Here is a 21,200-nt window from a genome sequence, read left to right on the forward strand (position 1 = left end):
CATTCATCTATTCTTGTTCTATTTTTGTCTTTTCAAATTATCTATGTCAAACAAATAATTTAGATGGAAACAGAGTTTCTTTCAAGCCATGGTCATTCTTCAAGATGGGAGTTGGTAGCACTGAGTATAACAATGACTATTTTCCAAGTTTGTTACCTGACCTCATTTAAGACTTGCAAAGCCATCTCTATTAGTTTTGACTGGCAGAGATAATAAATCACACAGTCACAGATTTTACAACCAAAAAGAATGGTCAAGATTGTCTAGTCCAATTTTCTTGCATTAGAGAAAGTCAATAATAATTTCTTCTTTACTGCAATCAAGAAGACTCAATTGATAGGTTTCTAAATTAATTTCATGTACTTGATAAGCAATTATACAGATATTCATTGAATACTGTCAAAATGTCTGTTGTCTTCTCTCCAAGACCTATTTATATAGACAGATTTATGCTCATTCATTAGCAATTCATAATTAAGCCCTGGCACATGAAGCTATAGAAATGATTTTATAAATAAATGATCTGAAGAACAAGTCAATATTTATAATTAACTGGAATGTGGTCTTTTCATTTCTTGGCTATCATTTTTATCATTTCCTTCAACATAATGTGATATGGGTGTAGAAGACCATAGTTACAGGAATCTTATTTCTGAAGTCAAAAACTTGTAACAAATGTAGCTTAACTCTTTGAAGGCCATAACCTTGGAGTCTACTATAGGTCAACAGCTATCTGATCTTAAGTCAGGGCCTAGAAATGCTTTTAGTTGTTAAAGCAGATGAGGCAAGGAGATGTCCAAATGAATGGGTAAAGAAAACTTTGAAATTTTGTGGAAACTAAGTCCAAAATCCAGGCCTTTCTTTATGTTGTGGATGGTTGGTATATGGATTCATCATTAGGACAAAGATTTCTCTATTCTGGAAGACAACTTTGGAACTTTCAAAGTTGACTAAGAACTTTTACTTGGAAAATGCAAAATTCCATACTGGCTCCAGTGAGGTAATAAGTTTTTGGATAATATTATAATAAAATATCTTCAACATAGTGAGACTTTCTTTAAAGATAGGGAATTAGATTGCCCTGCAGGTGTTCTTGAGAGTCACGTGTCCAAGTATGAGCATTTCTGCACAGGAAAGAACACATGCTTCCAGACAACAAAGAGGTGAAAGTCTGCCTTCACGTTAAGCAGGTTGAAGAATAGTAAGTGGTACTGAACTGGAATTTCCAAAGGTCGACCTAGACTGTGGTGGCGAAACTCAAGAAATGAATAATGCATGAACAAATGTACTAATATCTTTTGGTAGCCAAAGGGCAACTTTGCAGCCTTGCAGGAGGAAGCAAGACTTGCTCTAAAGCAGGGTTTTCAACCTTGGCACAACTGGCATTTTTGGCAGACAATGCTTTTTTGTTGAAAGCTGTCTCTACATTGGCATACGAGGCTTAGCACCATCTTAGGTCTCTACTTTCTAGATACCAGTACCAACTCCCACTTCCAGTCATCTACAACCACAAACATCTCTGGATAGTGCCAGTGTCATGGGGGCAGGGACTGGGGCCTAAGAGAGACAGAGTCACCCCATTGCGAAGCAGCACTGTAAATGAAATGGAGATTCCCACCATCAATCACTCTGAAAAAAGTTAATCCCGGGATAGGATAAGAAGAAGGACAAAATGTTTCCTGCCTCTGCTTCTCCAGAGTTTGGACTGGAGCCTCCTTTCCTAGCAAAGGAAACCTATTTAAAGTCATTCTCAGTGAGGAAAGGTAAATATTCTGTCCCTTTCAATCCAGTTTCTGCCAGATGATTAGGTGGTGGGATATCTGAGAATGAGATTCCAGTTGAAAGACTGGACTGCCTGTGATGACATGATATAAAGTCTAAATTATTATGATTCAGGGCATTAAATGTAATTACACAGCTTAGTGGAGTCTGATATGGGCATTTCACATAAAACTAAATCCTAAAATGAGATTCTTTGGCTATCCCCATGTCTCTTCAAGCCAAGTGAAGAACTGAGACACTTCTATGACTCTTCTATTAGTTCCTTAGCAAATGTGTTTTGAAATCTTTCGGCAAACCAGGCACTGTTCTCTATTCTTCCCAGCCCAGTCAGTCTTGGGAAGTTCATCTCCATTGTTGGGAAATAAATCCAAGCCCTATACCTTATCTAGAATGCATGTTACTCATATCAGATATTGCAGGAAAGAGAAAATACAGCTTTTCCTCCACCTTACTACATAGCCTGCAAATACCTGCAGAGAAATATAAGGGCATTCCAAAAAACTTATGGAAAATAGAGTTAAAAGGTGAGTTCTGGCCGGCGCCGTGGCTCAATAGGCTAATCCTCCACCTTGCGGCGCCGGCACACCGGGTTCTAGTCCCGGTCGGGGCGCCGGATTCTGTCCCGGTTGCCCCTCTTCCAGGCCAGCTCTCTGCTGTGGCCAGGGAGTGCAGTGGAGGATGGCCCAGGTGCTTGGGCCCTGCACCCCATGGGAGACCAGGAAAAGCACCTGGCTCCTGGCTCCTGCCATCGGATCAGCGCGGTGCGCCGGCTGCAGCGGCGGCCGTTGGAGGGTGAACCAACGGCAAAGGAAGACCTTTCTCTCTCTGTCTCTCTCTCTCACTGTCCACTCTGCCTGTCAAAAATAAAAAAAAAAAAAAAAAAAAAAAAAAAAGGTGAGTTCTTTGCGGCCGGTGTTCTGGCACAACGGGCCGCCTCCAATGCCAGCATCCATATGGTTTGTATCCAGAAGTGGCTGCCCCACTTCTGATCCATCTCCCTGCTAATGGCCTAGAAAAAAGCAGTGGAAGATGGCCCAAACACTTGGGTCCCTGCACCCATATGAGAGGCTCGAGTGAAACTCCTGGTTCCTGGCTTCGTCCTGGCCCAGTTCTGGACACTGTGACCATCTGGGGAGAGAACCAGCAGATGGATGATCTCTCTTTATCCACCTCTCCCTCTCTCTGTGTAACTCTGATTTTCAATTAAATAAACAATTTTTTTTAATAAAAAGTAAGTTTATTTGGTGCCAAAAACATTTGAAATCCACACATAGAAGAGATCTTTAAAAAGTTCATGAAAAATGCAAATTATAAGAAAACTACATAAACTTTAAAATTTTCATATTAAAATGAATTTATTTTTTAATCCCATTTTCCCATGAATACTCATTTACTGTTTCATTCTAACGGTAAAAACCTAATTTCTGGCCGGCGCCGCGGCTCACTAGGCTAATCCTCCGCCTAGCGGCGCCGGCACACCGGGTTCTAGTCCCGGTTGGGGCGCCGGATTCTGTCCCGGTTGCCCCTCTTCCAGGCCAGCCCTCTGCTGTGGCCAGGGAGTGCAGTGGAGGATGGCCCAGGTGCTTGGGCCCTGCACCCCATGGGAGACCAGGAAAAGCACCTGGCTCCTGGCTCCTGCCATCGGATCAGCGCGGTGCGCCGGCCGCAGCGCACCGGCCGTGGCGGCCATTGGAGGGTGAACCAGCGGCAAAGGAAGACCTTTCTGTCTGTCGTCTCTCTCTCTCACTGTCCACTCTGCCTGTCAAAAAAAAAAAAAAAAAAAAAAAAAAAAACCTAATTTCTGTGGACTTAGTAAATAGTTAAGAAAAATATACTTGACTATAAAAGTAAGGTTTGGTTTTTAGTATTTTCTTGCTCTGGGGTCCTTTTACAAAGAAAATCATTTTGTGAAATAAAGAAAATAAAACAGATAAAATTGAACCTTCTCTGTGTGACCTTGATACACTCCCCTGCCTAACACCTTCTTCAGTCCAAGTCTTTGAGAGACTCCCCAAAATACAGTTTTTTAAAAATATTTGCCTTTCAGAATACCTAAAAGAAATAAATGCTTCAGGTTAAATTTAAACATCTCTCATTTTTGGAAACTTAACAACAAATTTAAATGGCCAGTTCTGTGGCAAAGCATATAAAGCAGTCCTCTGCAATATGGCATCCCACGTTGGCACTGGTTCAGGTCCCAGCTGCTCTATTTCCAATCCAGTTCCCTGCTAACAGCCTGGGAAAAGCAGTGGAAGATGGCCCAAGTGCTTTGGTCCCTCTGACCTACTGGGGAGACCTGGAAGAAACTCCTCTCTCCTGGCCAAACCCCAGCCATTGCAGCCATCTGGGGAGTGAACCAGCAAATGGATGAACTCCCTCTTTTTCTATAACTGACTTTCAGATAAATAAATAAATCTTTTTTAAAAAATAACAAATTTAATATGCTAGAAACAGAAACAGGACTAATTTTAGGCACCTTTCTCCCATCCTGCTATGTTTCCCTACTTGAGATGTTGCTCCCCAAGTCATCATTTTAGTTACTTTTTAAAGAAACGAGTATATAGCCCTCACATTGATTGTAGCTCCTTATGAAAACTTCCTTTTAATGTGTTGCTTGAACCCACTAAAATTATATAACTTTTTTAACTCAATAATAAAAAAAGTCTATTAAAATATAGGCAAAGGATCTGAATAGACATTTCTCTAAAAAGACATAGAACTAGCCAATCAGGATGTGAAAAGCTGTGCAATATCATCAGCCATTGGGCAAATTAAATCAAAGCCACAATGACAGCATTTCACACCCACTCTGATGGCTGTAATCAAAAACACTTAGGTGTTGGCAAAAATGCCAAGAAATTGGAATCCTTATACACTGCTAATGAAAATATAAAATGGAGCAAGCACTTTGGAAACACTCTGACAGATCCTCAAAAGGTTACCATTGAATTATGTGACCCAACAATTCTTCTAGGTACATACTCAAGGCAACTGAAAACACTTCCACACAAAAATTTATATATGAATATTTATAGAAGCACTACTTATAATAGCCAAAAAGTGAAAACAACCCAAATATCCATTAACTGATGAGAGGATAAATAAAATATTATTGATCCATACAACAAAATACTATTTGACAAGTAAAAATGAAGTACTCATGCATGCATGACACAACATGGGTGAACTTTGAAAGCAACATTAAATGAAAGAAGCCAGTCACTAAAGAAAAGATATTTTATGATTCCTTTCATATAAAATGTTCAGAGAATAGGCAAATTCATAAAGATAAATGTAGAAAGTTTCTGGCTGGGGTGATGAAATTATTGTAAAATTGTGGTGATGGTTGCACAATACTGTGAATACACTGGAAACCAGTGGATTGTTGAAAAATAAGAGTATGCAACATTCTTCAATCTGATTTTTTAAAAAGACTATCTCTTTTTCTGACATTCTATGTCAATTTTCTAAATAGCAAAGAATCTAAAATAATGATAAAGACATAGAGTAGACAAGTGGCTTCTCCACTGTACAAGACAAAAAACTCTATCTGAAGCAAAGCAATCTTTATAGTTGCCCATACTTTAATAATATACCTTAAAAATTTCTGTCAAACAACTTGAAGTTAAATTTCAAAAAACCATAAAATATCTGTATCTCACATCCATAGACTTCCACTATATATCAAAAAAGCTTTATATACTGTGTAAAAATGTTTAGGTCATAATGTTTATTGAAAAAAAATCATGCTTCACATTTCATGTTATTGAGTATTTACAGTTATGGTATGCATAACTATAACTGTATAATTATGTTAAAATATCTATTCATATGCAAAACACTAAAAGGAAAGAGGCAAAAAATTATAGTGGAGACTTCTTAAATATGTTAGAATTCTTGGTAATTTTATAAAGCTTTCAATAAATTTTCTATAGTGAGAAATTTCAATAAAACTTCTCAATAAAGAAATTTCAATAAAAGCAAGAACAAGCATCTCTTAAATCATTGGTCATAAGGCAGAAGTGATTCTCTAAATTGGATTCATCCCCGGCTGGGTTTATAATCCTAGAGAATGTGTGACTCCCTTTATCCATCTAATAGATATGATTTAAAATAATAATTTTATCAACTCTTATCACTCCTCTGCAAATTCTCCCAAACTTGATCCAGGGAGACCCCCTCTGGAGATGAGAGAGAAGTTCAGCTTGGAGTTCAAGCCTTAAGCTGGGTCTGAAAAGCTCCAATAAAGAAAAACTCATTTGAAATAGCCTCTCTCTTTGTGTCTTGTTATTGCAAGCTCATCACCAGAGGCAACATAATCAGCTATGCTTTATGAAAAGATGGGAAGGTAGCCGGCGCCACAGCTCACCAGGCTAATCCTCCGCCTGTGGCACCGGCACCCCGGGTTCTAGTCCCAGTTGGGGCGCCGGATTCTGTCCGGTTGCTCCTCTTCCAGTCCAGCTCTCTGTTGTGGCCCTGGAGTGCAGTGGAGGATGGCCCAAGTGCTTGGGCCCTGTACCCACATTGGAGACCAGGAGAAGCACCTGGCTCCTGGCTTCGGATCAGTGTGGCGCGCCGGCCACAGCGGCCATTTTGGGGGTGAACCAATGGAAAAGGAAGACCTTTCTCTCTGTCTCTCTCTCTCACTAACTCTGCCTGTCAAAAAAACAAAACAAAACAAAAAAAGATGGGACCTTGCGGCGCCGGCACACCGGGTTCTAGTCCCGGTCGGGGCGCCGGATTCTGTCCCGGTTGCCCCTCTTCCAGGCCAGCTCTCTGCTATGGCCAGGGAGTGCAGTGGAGGATGGCCCAGGTGCTTGGGCCCTGCACCCCATGGGAGACCAGGAAAAGCACCTGGATCCTGGCTCCTGCCATCGGATCAGCGCGGTGCGCCGGCTGCAGCGGCGGCCATTGGAGGGTGAACCAACGGCAAAGGAAGACCTTTCTCTCTCTGTCTCTCTCTCTCACTGTCCACTCTGCCTGTCAAAAAAAAAAAAAAAAAAAAAAAGATGGGAAAGAAATTCTCATCAGAGTCATCACAAAATGGGGAGCTAATTACTTGGGTCAAATGGATATGTTCCAATAGGCTGAAAATAAAGACTGTTGGAAAAGATCTGGTGCAAAATGAATTTCTGCTTCCATAAAATATTAATAAAACCAATGATCATTAATAACCTTTAGAAAACCTGACACATTTATTTACAAACATAGATATAACCACACTTCCTAATTTCATAATTTGTCTTAGCAGTACTCTATTGATGATATCAACTGTATACTGTAAGTATAAAGCATACAAATTACAAATAAAATAAAAATGCACACATAGGATACTACTATAACCTACAATCAACAACTCTAAACAACCTTCTTTCACATTTGGCCCTATGTACAACTCCATGCTGGGTGGTAGTATACAGAGATATTAAAGAATGTCCACCTTTGTGAGAACTATAATAGTCAGAAATCAGGACATGACTTGATCTTAAATGGATAATTAGTGATAGCACTAGCTGAAAAGCACCAAAAGAATCATTCCAGTAAATTTTCCTCTGCTCAGAAGAAGAGCTGACCATTGTGGGGTGGATGTTTGGGACAGGCATACCAGCTGAGCGCTCCTTCAGAATGGGTAGCATTTGTGCAGGCACAAAGCAAGAAACGGATGCTTTAGGCCAAAAATGTGGTAATACCCTGGGAAAAGTTAGCCTAGCTGAAGACAAGGAATGAGACAGAAGTGCTACAAGGGGCTAGTGCTGAGGTGCAGCAGGTTAATCCTCCACCTGCAGTGCCGGCATCCCATATGGGCACCAGTTGGAGTCCTGGCTGCTCCACTGCCGATCTCTCTCTCTGCTATGGCCTGGGAAAGCAGTAGAAGATGGCCCAAGTCCTTGGGCCCCTTCACCCACGTGGGAGACCCAGAAGAAGCTCCTGGCTCCTGACTCCTGGCTTCGGATCAGCACAACTCCAGCCATTGTGGCCATCTGGGGAGTGAACCAGCGGACGGAAGACCTCTCTCTCTCTCTCTGCCTCTGCCTCTCTGTAACTCTACCTTTCAAATAAATCTAAAAAAAAAAAAAAAAAACACTACCAAAAAAAAGAAGTGCTACAGAACTACCAAGGTGCACCATGGAGAATCTTGAAATCCAGGCCAAAGACTTGGCTATAATTTTTTAGCAACAAGAATTGGTAGGGAATTGGCAGGGAAAGCAGTTATAATATTGATTCAATCAAGATTTGAATAGGCTGCAAACCCAAATGGTAGGCGTGGGAATGGGGAAAATGGAGTTAAAAAAAAAAGTGAAACATACTAAAAAAATTTACCTTTGTCCCACATCTAGTTAATTATTTAGAGAGAAAATTCAAATAGGTTTGGAGAGGAAATAAAATGAATTCTTCAGAAATAAACATGAGCTAATTAGGTCCACTTCTTTGTTGCTCCCAAAGGTTATATGACATGCCTCCACTGGTCTGCTAGCCACCATATTTCTAGAAATTGACCGTGCCTTTTCTTATTTTAATATCATGGTGGCACCCACAATCAACATTGCTCTTAGCACAAGCAGCCAGGACAGGTTTCAAAAACCGTTAGGAGTCACTTTCATGTCATTATCCTATATTTTCTTAAAATGCAACATACAAAAATACAAACTTGCTGAACATATAATTTAGTAGGTGAGTCTTGCCTTGCCAAGAAAAAAAAATGCCACACATGGAGAGTTAATTTCCATAACAAAGTTCTCTAGTACTTTCAGTCTGGAGAGTTTACAAATAATTACCTGGGTTTTTTTTTTTTTTTTTCTACTATACCACAACTGTCCCCCCACCCCTAACCCCCACACACACACACATGAAGAGGAAGACACACTTACAGGCTAATGATCATACAAGTCCTCCTTTGAGTTCAACTTCAATAATTCCTTTATAAAACACTTTTTAAGTGTTTCAGCCAGTGTATAAATGTACAATCTGAATCCAAGCAACTTATCAAAACTTTTAGACCAAAGATAAAGTCTTAGATATATATACAAGGGGAAAAATGTGTTTCTTATCTCCTATTAAACATCTTTCAATCCTCTATAACCAAAGTCCAAGTATAATTTTATGCTTGAAGTATATAGTAAAGCAAGGAAGAAAGAAATGGTTGTAATGTGTTCAAGTCTTACAGAAAGTTTGGAAGTCTGACCCCAAAACTCATACTGCCTACTACCATGTTAGACACTCTAAGGATCATTCTGTGGAGCCTCAAAGAATCCAAAAATTTGGTAAGTTTTTTTCTAAAGAGCTACTTCATTTTACTTGAAAATCAAGCAATAGACACATGTCATATGTCACTCCAGTAAGAGGAAGAAGAAACGGAAAGTTAGAGTCACGATAGGTTTGGATTGTTCACACATTCAGTAATAATTTATTCAGCCTCCAGGTGCCATGCACTACACAAGGCTTTAGACTCTAATGGTGAGCAACACTCATCCATCTGTGCTTTAATGGCATTCACCACTTACTAGGATATGCAAATATGAACCAAAAGATTTCCCTAATAAATGTGTCAGTACAAATTGGCCAGTGCTATGAAGAAAAAAAATCGAATCTCATGCTTTGAAAGTATAAAAGAGGAGCCGGCACTGTGGCACAGTGTTAACACAGGTTAACACCCTGGCCTGAAGCACCAGCATCCCATATGGACGTCGGTTCGAGTCCTGGCTGCTCCACTTCTGATCCAGCTCTCTGCTATGGCCTGGGAAAGGAGTAGAAGATGGCCCAAGTCCTTGGGCCCCTGCACCCACATGGGAGACCTGGAAGAAGCTCCTGGCTCCTGGCTTTGGAGTGGTGCAGCTCCGGCCTTTGCGGCCAATTGGGGAGTGAACCAGCAGATGGAAAACCTCTCTCTTTCTCTCTCTGTCTCTACCTCTCTCTGCCTCTCCTCTCTCTACATAACTCTGACTCCCAAATAAATAAATAAATCTTTAATTAAAAAAAAGAAAGTATAAAAGAATTTGGAGCTATTGCAGTAAATATTGGCTGAATCAAATACAAGGAAAAAAGAAGATTCTGAAACAAACACTTATGAGTAAATAAAATTAGAGTGCCTAAATTAATAGAATTGTATTAATTCCCTACAGCAGAATGGTCACAGAAACTATCAAAATAAAAACCTACTTGGACTATAAAGCACAGTTAACCAACTAATACATTTATATTATTCCAAAGAGCTATCCCAATGGCTTCCTTATTTGCTGTTTGAACCTCATGGTTTATGTATTAATTAAAATCTACCCCATGCCAAAGTGCTCTGGGGCCTCTGAGCACATTCACAAAGAACACAGTGTGACTATAGGTGGTATTTTGTCAATTACAATTTCCTGAACTAAAAATAAATATAAATTTTGAATAGAAAGTACTTTCACTGTTCCTCTTGCTACTCCATAAAGTAGCAAGTACTATTTGGATCTAGCAAGTACTGTTTGGATCATTGCTACTCTCTCCTCCCTCCAACCCTGTGCTCCGTCTATCCCCTCTTTCCCACTCCTACTCTTTGCCCAGTAGACAGTGCAGAAGTGAGAGCACTCCAGGGGAAGTACTTACTTCCTTTCTTCAAGCAGGGCAATCTCTCTTTTGACCTCATGGTATTCTTCTGCTATTTGGCAGTGCTGTTTGAACACCTGCATGGATTCCGCGGAGTCATGACAAGGTGGCAGAGGCTTCAGGAACAAGACGGAGAAATTAGTACATTTCTTTGTGTCAGAAGAAATTGCCAATCATTTTTGCTCTGTGAGTGTTCTTCACAGGGAGGATTTTTTTTTTTTTTTTTTTGCCTGAAAACAGCGTTGTCAATCAACATTGGACTGAGTTCCTCTGATTCTATTTGACCGCAGAGAAAGGCGCACTGATAATCACCACATTCATCTCCCAGTGTCACTCATGGGCATTACGGGACTGAGCCTGAGACCTGAAATCCATTATATGTCAGTTACCTGCCACGTGTAGGAGTAAAAATGAGTCTGCAAGTGATTCTCTAATTCTCCCCAGAAATCTTAAACTCTGCTATAGAGAAGGGCTGTGGTGAGGAGATACTTCAGTTGTCTGTGTAAATTACCCTTTGTTTTCTGTTCCTGTAACCCAGAGGCATAATCTCATTTTGTAGATTGTAGTAGCCCTAAAGGAAAGGCTATGTTCTTCTTCTTCTTCTTCTTCTTTTTTTTACAGATTTATTTCCTTATTTGAAAAGCATAGTGACCGAGAGAGAAAACGAAAACAGAGCTCGTCTATCTACTGGTTCGCTCCATGAATGCCTGCGACACCTGAAGCCAGAAGCCAGGAACTCCATCTGGGTCTCCAATGTAGGTGGCAGAGGCCCAAGTACTTGGGCCATCCTCTGCTGCTTTACCAAGTGCATTAGAGAGGAGCTGGACTGGAAGTGGAGCAGCATGGACTTGAACTGGTACTCTGAGATGGGATGCTGGAATCACAAAGCAGCCAATTAACCCGCCGCACCCTAACGCCAGCCCCAAGAAAGGCCATCTCCTGAAGCATGGAGCCTGAAGAATGATGCTAGGCTGGAAATAATGCTTGCAAGTATTGACCAAGCTGTATGAAAAACCAGATCCCAAATAAAACCGTGCTTAAAACAGGTAGGCTGAACAGAGCCTGGATTGGTATCTCTCCTTTTCTCCCATCCACAAGGAAAACAAAGACTGACCTGGCAAATCTTCCTGATCATAACCCGGTCAACAGCCTAACAGCCTACTTCTAAAAATTATTATTAAAAATAAGAATAGGAATAATAGAGGGAGGAGGAAGAGGAGTGGGAGAGTGAGTGGGAGGGTGGGTATGGTGGAAAGAATCATCACGTTTGTAAAGTTGTAATTATGATATGTATGAAGTTTGCATCCCTTAAATAAAAGGCTTCTGGGGAGAAAATTAAAAAATAAAAAATTACTCTCACGGGCTTTTCAGCCAGATCCGCGTGCCTTAAGGGCTGATTCTGAGGCCAGAGTGCTGTTTAGGACATCTGCCATTCTATGGGTCTTCTGTGTATCTCACTTCCCATGTTGGATCATTCTTTCCCTTTTTTATTCTATCAGCTAGTATTTGCAGACACTAGTCTTGTTTATGTGCTCCCTTTGGCTCTTAGTTAAAGAAATAATTTTTCCTAAATTTATTCTAATTTCTGCTTTACCAACATGTGATTAAAAGTTCAACTTTTAGGCAGTTAATTATCTTTTAAAGAGTTGTTTAGCTGGCGCCACGGCTCACTAGGCTAATCCTCCACCTTGCGGCACTGGCACACTGGGTTCTAGTCTCAGTCGGGGCACCGGATTCTGTCCCAGTTGCCCCTCTTCCAGGCCAGCTCTCTGCTGTGGCCAGGGAGTGCAGTGGAGGATGGCCCAAGTGCTTGGGTCCTGCACCCCATGGGAGACCAGGAGAAGCACCTGGCTCCTGCCATCGGATCAGCGTGGTGCGCCGGCTGCAGTGCGCTGGCCATGGTGGCCATTGGAGGGTGAACCAACGGCAAAGAAAAACCTTTCTCTCTGTCTCTCTCTCTCACTGTCCACTCTGCCTGTCAAAAAAAAAAAAAAAGAGTTGTTTAATTCACATTTGTCTATTATTTATATAAAAACCATATAAAATCTAAGAAATGAACGAATTCCTAAATAGGATCTTCAGTCCAATTCTTTCTTTCCAATTATCTGTATATGTAAATTATGTATCTAAATAAGTCATATTCTCACTAATTCTATCTTAGTAAATTGAGAACTAATGATTTTCTTACTAGCTGCTCCTCTTTATTATTTCAGGACACACATATCCGTGGGTGTCATACTTAGTGATTCTACACAGAATGCAATTCAATAAAGTTCATGATCTGATTGATAAATAAATCCCTTTGTGTAGAGATATTCTGAAGGAAATAGAATTCTAAATAGATTTGGATCAAATTTACTTTTGTGTGGATTTTCTGTCTTCTGATTCATGGAAAATCTAGGAATAATTGTACTATGCAGTATCTTTTCTGACTGCCCATGAACACTGTCATAGTATAAACTAAGCCTATTGGGATCATTATCCTTTTCTATGTAGAAATAAGTTGAAAAGCAGTACACGAAAGTACTACACTCTTATACACCCCATGAGGAGAAGCTGTTGCCAAAGGAATTCAGAACTCCTGGCTCCTTCAGTCTGTGTCCCAGAAAGTGCCACCCACTCATCAATTTTCACCTACTACATTGGCAAATTACCAGGCTTAACAAGAAGGGGAATGGAAGCAATGCACTCTGGACATAATACCCAATGTATTAAATCATCTCTGTCCTGTTAAAGGATTTGACTCCTGGAAGGCTCTAAAACTATGCCTCCTATCCTGTCCCAATAAATACCATCTAGCCTCGTTAAAATAAGATTTTAGTACCTAACTTGTGGGTATCTGAACCACAAAATCAGCCTGGTTTCCTATGTGACAAACAAGAGATCCCAGAACTCTGGTAAGGGATTTTCACGCTAGAGAGCATAGAGGAAAGCAGTCATGTAAAGGGAGAAATGACCTTTGCTTCAGTAATTAAATAAAAGACTGAAAATTATACCTATTATTTTCTGAAGAAATCTCTTTTTGTGTCAATTGTTAAATAAACAACAGGAGTCACTGTGTACGTGCTCCCCATGTAGGACCTCCATACTTAATGATTTGTACTATGAGAATTAACAATAAAATTTGTATTCAAACAGTACTTCATACTTTGTGTGTCTGTGTGGGTGCAAACTCTTTAAATCTTTACTTAGTATAGAGTTGATCTTCTGTATATAAAGATAATTAAAAATGAATCTGAATGAAGAATGGGTGGGAGAAGGAGTAGGAGGTGGGGCGGGAGTGGAGGTGGGAGGGTGCGTGTGGGGGGGAAGAACCACTATAATCCAAAAGTTGTACCTATGAAATATATTTTATTAAATAAAAGCTTTCTATAAAAAAAACTCTTTTTTCCCTTAGCTTGTCACCTTGCAATGTTTATGTGAGGAATTATTTCATTTGTTCTTTTTCTGTTGGTACTCCTAATTGTGGGAAAATTGAAGATATTATTATAGTTTGATAGTATGATCATGTTGCTGGGATACATGAGGATAGCTAGTATTTTGGGATATTTTCAGTAGTCTTATATACTCTTAGCAGGATGATTGTGGTTATTATCCATAACATTTTCAAGATTTTTCACAGTAAAGAAGGATCAGTTGAAGAAAGAACAAGGCAGGTGTCAGTGTTTGGCCTCACAGTTAAGTCACTGGTTAGGATGCCCACATCACACACATCAGGGTGCTGGGGTTCAATACTTGGCCCTCACTCCTAACTCCAGCTTCCTGCTAATTCACACCCTGAAAGATAGAAGGTGGTGATTCAGGTAGTTGCAAACCTGCTACCCATGTTGGAGCACTGATTGAGTTCCCAGCACTGGGGCTTTGGTCTGCCCCAGCTCCAGCCCCTGAGGGCCTGTGGGAGGTGAACCAGCAGATGGGAGCTCTTTTTCTATTGCTATGCCTCTCAAATAAATAATTTTTTAAAATGAAAATACAAAAAAATACTTGGGCCCAGTGTTTCCAGGAGTAAAAAGACACCAGAGTTGTTTTAATCTCCAGTTCCTGCAAGTTTTTCTCCTGACCAGCCTGACATGAAACTCAGCACCGCTTGCAGCTCTCCCAATTTGCATGAAAACATGAAACAGCAACATAGATTTCCCTTTTTTAAAGTAAGGATGGAAGTTATATTGCACAACCCACCATAACATTGTAAAATTATCTCATCAGTTGCCAGAGGCCAGAGGGAGGGGGAGTGGGGAGTTGCTGTTTAATGGGTATAGAGTTTCAGTTTTGCAAGATGATAAAGTTCTAGAGATTGTTGCACAACAACTATGCAACTGTACACTTAGGAACGGTTAAGATGGTAAATTTTATCTTGCATTCCTCTTACCACAATAAAAAAAAGTTAATTCAAATAACAATAATTACAATAATTTCATTAGGACTTTCTGTAGCCCTAGTCTATCTTTCAAGCATCACTATTAAAGGATCCCTATCTAAGGCTCATTCCATTTTTACCCAACATTTCTCTTTCCCAAATTTCTCACCAGAGAATTTCAAATTTCTCATATCTTTATTATCCCTATGCCATTTGTTGCAAATTCCAATTATCACTGGACAAACCAATAGGATTCACTTATAACTTACAATCATAATCAACAGGCTCCTTCTTGAATCTTTGGATGTAGGCATCCTAACCAGTGACTTAACTACCAGGCTAAATATGCACTCCTGCCTTGTTCTTTTCTAATTGGTACCTATTTATTATGAGAAATCTTGAAATTATTACGGGTAAGTTGCAAAATCATCCTAAGAGCACGCCTTAGACAATCATTGACATCAGACACTTATCTTAGTTCAGAAAATTGATAAAGAATTTGCTTGAATATACATGTTTCTCAGCACAATAAGAATTCTGGTGAATGAAAGTTTTGAGTGCACCTACTATAAAAAGTAGAACTATAGAATTGTATGCATTATTCTATGTAGAATATCTTCATTGTTTTATGATATAATGTGTGCATGGGTAAAGGTATTATAAGGTCCTCACTGAGAGTGATTCTCTCTTACCTTCTTCAACCTTTCAAAATAAGACAGTGGATGACCATCAGCATTCATTGAATAAAAGTTTCTGCCTGAGGAACTAGATTCTTAAAACTTAAACACAAGAATCAGGTTTCCAAAGGTCCAGTTCTGTGGCATAGCGGGTAAAGCCTCTTCCTGCAGTGCCAGCATCCCATAAGGCTGTCAGTTCAGGTCCCAGCTGCTCCTCTTCCAATCCAGCTCTCTGCTATGGCCTAGGATTGCAGTGGAAGATGGCCCAAGTCCTTGGGCCCCTGCACCCTCGTGGGAGAACTGGAAGAAGCTCCTGGCTCCTGGCTTCGGATCAGCCCAGCTCCTTCTGTAGCGGCCATTTGGGGAGTGAACCAGCAGATGAAAGAGCTCTCTCTCTTTGCCTCTGCCTCTCTGTAACTCTGCCTTTCAAATAAATAAATCTTTTTTAAAAAATCATGTTTATGTTTTACAAATGGAAGTACTAGTAGACTTAAATTATGTGACATCTAAAACACTGTTACTCAAGAATTAATTTGCCATACATGGGTTTGAGAGACTGTAACACACGCTGATGATTAAACCACCACTCGTGACACCAGTATCACATATCAGAGCAGAGGTTTCAGTCACAGCTGCTCTGTTTCTGAATCAGCTCCTTTCTAATGAGCCTGGGAAGGCAGCAGAAGATAGCTCAAGTAATAGGGTCCCTGTCGCCTGTGCAGGAGATCTGGCCCACGAGCTTCAGCCTGGCCCAGCCCTGGCCCTTGTGGCCACTTGGGAAGTGAACCAGCAGATAGAAGATCTCTTTCTCGCTCACTCACTCTCTCTTTCAATCTCTCTTTTTTTTAAAGATTTATTTCTTTGAGAGGCAGAATTTTAAGCAGAGGGAGGGAGAGACCAAGAGAAAGGTCTTCCGTCCACTGGTTCACTCCCTAAATGGCTGCGAAGGCCAGAGCTAGGCTGATCTGAAGCCAGGAGCTAGGAGCCTCCTCTAGGTCCCACATGGGTGCAGGGGCCAAAGCAATCAGGCCACCCTCTGCTGTTTTCCCAGGCCATTAGCAGAGAGCTGGATTGGAAGAGGAGCAGCCAGGACATAAACTGGAGCCCACATGGGATACCAGCACTGCAGGTGGGTGCTTAACCTACTATGCCACAGGGCTCACCCCCCTCTTTGTTTTATGCATGCTCACTCTCTCTCTTTCTCTCTCTGTTACTCTTTCAAATAAATAAAATGTTTTTTTTAAAAGAAACACTAAAAATGCTTAAAAGAATGCCTACCTGCAATGTCCAGATAAAAAACATCGATTGACTTTGTGTAATAAAAGTATCCTATTTCAATTTGCATTGCTTGATTTTGACTATTGTCAGATTTCTGTTGTTATAATTCCATGTAGGGAATGAGTAATCAATAAATAAACTCTTTTTGTCAATAGCTAATTTCTTTTCATATCAAGAGATGATTTCCTTGCAAGTTTCATCCATAATTACACTACATTGTCCAACACTTTGAAAATATTTATGCTACACTCTTGCTTTAAGGAATATTGCATTCCAAATAAAAGAAAACCAAAGAGAGTTGATTCAATTTGTGAAAAGGTAAAGGTATTCTTAATGTCCATAGATACTTCAAAAAGTTTGTGGAGAAGATGAATTAAGAAAAAAAAAACTATGCATGGATTTCAAAATTTTTCGCACCAAAATAAATTTATCTTTAAATTCCATTTTTCCATGAACTTTTTGAAGCACTCTCAACCTACAGCTCAATTCTTGTGTGAGCACTGAAAATTTCAGACCTGCTCAATGCAAGGGTGTCTAGTCTATCACACAACATAGTAAGTTCTAAGGAACAAAACTGAAGACATTCTAACAGTGCCTCAAATCAACTTTGAAGCACATTTTTTTCAAGTTGACTAGTGTTTGGATGAGGTCAGAACCCAGGAGGGAGCCCCTCCTCCTCACCCCCTTTCCTCCATTCCTCCTCCTCCCACTGTGCCTGGCGATGCAGTTTGCAGAGGCTTTAAATTACAGGGCAGTGCAAAGAAGCTGCTACTATCTCTGGTATCCACCCCAATCGTCGGACAGATTTAACAAGATGAAGTAAGAGAGAAACCGCAGGGTCCCGTTCCAAGAATGCAGGCTTGAACTACACCACACCATCCGGGCTCTTGCCCGAGCCATCCGTTCATAGCAAGCTCCTCCCAAAGTGGATTCCATCCCCTGGAAAGGGCCCTGTGGGAAAGGCTCCAGCCAAGCATCCCTCAGCAAGGGGCAAAGCCGGATTAAGTGTTTCCGTTTTCTACTTGGTTTCTTCAAATACTACCAGCCTCATCTACTGCAAAAATGTAAGACTTTAACTTTCCTATCCCAGCTTCCCACACAGAGGATATATTTAGGAAACTAAACATGCTACTGAGCAGACTTCAGATTTATTCCTTGATTCTCAATGTTACCTGTTTTGGAGGAAAAGCATGTGTTTGTTTTAAATTTATGTTGTATTTTAATGCCTCAATATCCACAGATATGTGACACCCAAGGAGAAAAACTGGCTAGGCTAATTCTAATATTTAAAAACTATTATCTTAGAATGGTAAAAATTTCTAAGCTATTTTTTAATCTGTCAAATTCATAATACCACATTATGATCCAAGTAAGCCCTAATAATCATACTGCATAACTTATGCACTATATTACATTAAGCTAAGTCATTTCTCTTTGACATTAATGATACAAGAATACTTCAAAATGTTCAGGAAAAATGCACATCATGAAAAAACTCCATGGACTCAAAAACTTTTATGCCAAAATAAACTTACCTTTTTTAATTCCATTTTTCATAACTTTTGTATTATTCTTGTATAAAAGAGTAAGATAACCCAAGCATCCCCAACTTTTCAAATAAGGATTACCATGGTAACCACTGAGCTTCTCAAATAAATAAACAAATAAACGTACTAGTGTAGTACTCCAGGGTAGCTATATATGTTTTCTGAATGGTCTCAAGCAGCCAGAAAGCAATAAGATCCTTTTCAACACATCTATGAGAGAGAAAATGTGAGCCATTTCCAATGCCTTCTGTGAGACTGCTGCCTAATTGCATTTCATCCAGTTGGGTGTTAAAGATTATTGTGGTAGAAAGCTGGACTGTTGAGACTCCTTCATTTTCTGCCATTATCATGTCTCAGATATCAACGGGTATGTTGATGCAAGATCTAAAAGAAATTTCTGGAGAAGTTGCTCAGATAACCAGATATTGCAGTACATAACTGAAGCGACGAAATTGTTTATTTGTGGCGGTGACATCAGTTTCTGGACTTATCAGACTCTGTCTGAGAAAATGCAAGATCAGTGTGTACCACAGAGACACCTGTCACTGTCAGATTATATGGGAGGACTTTAAGAGAAATTGACGCTATTGCTCAATTTGGCTTAAAAAAATCACACTATTTTCCAGGTAACTTGGCTTGATGAAAAGAAGGGATGCTTCTTTTATTTCAACTTACATATGCAAAGATAAATTACTTACTTGTTCTTAAATATTTCATTTAATCAACAGTTTCGCTAGGGGAGGGAGTTACATCAATTGAGTAATTATTTTGCTAAGGACTGTGCTAGATCTACTCAGTGCCACATTTAATTCCTACAGTAACAATGAGACAGATACAGTTATCATCACTTTGTGGTTGAGAAAAATGAGAGTTAGAGACAGCAAATAGCATGCCAGAAATCATAAAATTGTAGATGTGGAGCCAAATCTAGACTAATCCAATGCCAATGCCCATGGTTCCATCACTGTAATTCCATCTAGGACATAAATTACATCTGCTTGTCATTATGTTCTATACCTGATTATAAAAACATATTCCCTATTCCAACACAGTAAAACCACACTGGGGCCGGCATTGTGGCATAGCAGGTAAAGCCACCGCCTGTAGTGCCAGCATCCCATATGGGCAGAGGTTTGAGTCCCGGCTGCTCCACTTCTGATCCAGCTCACTGCTATGGTCTGGGAATGCAGTAGAAGATGACCCAAGTCCCTGGGCCCCTGCAGCTGCGTGGGAGACCCGGAAGAAGCTCTTGACTCCTGGCTTCAGACTGGCACAGCTCTGGCCGTTGCAGCTGTATGGAGAGTCAACCAGTGGATGGAAGACTGACCTCTCTCTCTCTCTCTCTCTCTCTCCCTGCCTCTCTGTAACTCTGCCTTTCAAATAAATAAATCTTAAAAAAAGAGACCACATTATAGTATAGATTTAGATCATGTATAGCTCAAACCACAGTTCCTAAAACCAAAGAATATGGTTAAGCTATAAGACAGGCTTGGTATTGACCCAAACCCTGGGACCTTTAAGGGATTCTATCATCATTCAGGAGGTAGGGGGAAATGGAAAGGGAGAAGGAGAGAGAGGAAGAGGGGAAAGTGGAGGGGGAGAGGGAGAAGGAGAGAGAGAGAGAGGGAAGGAAGGAGAGTGGGAGACAGAATGTCCTTACCTCTTACTCAAATAGAAGTAAATTGAAACCTAAAGTAATGATTTTTCATTTGTTAATGGAAGTAGACATAGAATGGGACCTCCTTTACTCTACCTGCATGGTCTAACCTATCTGTACCCAAATACTTTCGCTGAAGACTATGGGGAACTTAGAAGCCCAGTCCCAAGAAAAGAATCTGAACAAAATAGAATCAACCTTCCACCTGCCCCTGGGCTGAGTTCCAAGGCCCACAAATGAACATCATGAAGGGATGTTCAATTTATCACCTACCTTACCCTGAAGTCTCTTGCCCAACATTTTTCATTAATAGAGACATCAAGAGAAATGTTTGTCACTGCTATTCTTGCAGGAGGCTTTTTTAGGCTTCCATGAAAATAGAAGCACCATGAATTACATGCTCAAACATGTCCACATTCTTGGCAAAGCAACAGAAAAATCTTGGGGGTCACATTGGTGATAGAGTATCTAACAAATAGATATTTTATAACTGTATTTTAAAAAGTACCAAAGAATGTGTAATAGATATGACAAATTCAGAACATGTTTTACAGGCTATTCAGTATTACATTATGGCAACCTTGCAAATCAGAAACAAACAAAAATCTCTCCCTATCAAATTAATTTAAGTGGCCCATAAATTCACAACAAAGAGGGAGGTAGTAAATCTATTTGGACCCAAATTTAACCTCAACTTTATCATCTGTACAGTGGAAATATAATAATTAGCTTACAAAATTATTTCAATGATCAAATGAGATCATATGTAGGGAAACATTTCTTGCCTAACAGGCCCTGAATATGAGTTGTTGGGATTTAAATCCAAGATTTGCAGAGAGTGGGGCTGGCTATAATCACCTAGCATCATCTATTTCTCACTAGGCAAGATTTTAAGGCTCTGCTGGAGGTAATCAAGAATCAGTTCATTCTCAAGAAAATAGTGACAACCAGAAGGCACTTCATGTGTCTTTATAACCTAATTTTTATTCATCCACAATGGATTATGAGAATCGGCAGCATTGCAAGAGTCATTACTATGTGATGAAAGCACATGAGACTAGCTATAAAGAAGGTCTGCTCCATGTAATGGATTGTTCCTTTGGTATATAAAGCAATTTTATTGCATTCAACATGGAGATTTCCTGCTGCAGAGTGGCTTAAATGTATATGCTTATGCTAAGCATGGAATCAAGACTCTACTTTGAAATGGCATTTTCTGTGGTAAACTTCCCCCCTTTCAATCCTTGCTGACTCGCTTTTTAGTTACTCATGCCTGCTATGTAGAATAAAGGTAACAGGCACTAGCTCTAGATAGAGGC

General features: G+C 40.1%; 1 protein-coding gene across 7 annotated transcripts in view; it reads right to left on the bottom strand.

Annotated features, from left to right (window-relative positions):
- MAP3K7CL (MAP3K7 C-terminal like) overlaps positions 1-21,200 on the bottom strand; it is a 46,656-nt gene that overhangs the window by 7,554 nt on the left and 17,902 nt on the right. For all 7 annotated transcript variants that reach the window (XM_089330596.1, XM_008267166.5, XM_051859473.2 and 4 more), the window contains one exon: positions 10,366-10,481. In XM_089330596.1, coding sequence (XP_089186722.1) covers positions 10,366-10,481 — 116 coding nt within the window. The remainder of the gene's footprint in view (positions 1-10,365; positions 10,482-21,200) is intronic.

Source organism: Oryctolagus cuniculus, chromosome 4 (assembly GCF_051225735.1).
Source record: "Oryctolagus cuniculus isolate XC-2025 breed Fujian yellow rabbit chromosome 4, ASM5122573v1, whole genome shotgun sequence".
In the NCBI taxonomy this organism is placed as follows: Eukaryota; Metazoa; Chordata; class Mammalia; order Lagomorpha; family Leporidae; genus Oryctolagus; species Oryctolagus cuniculus.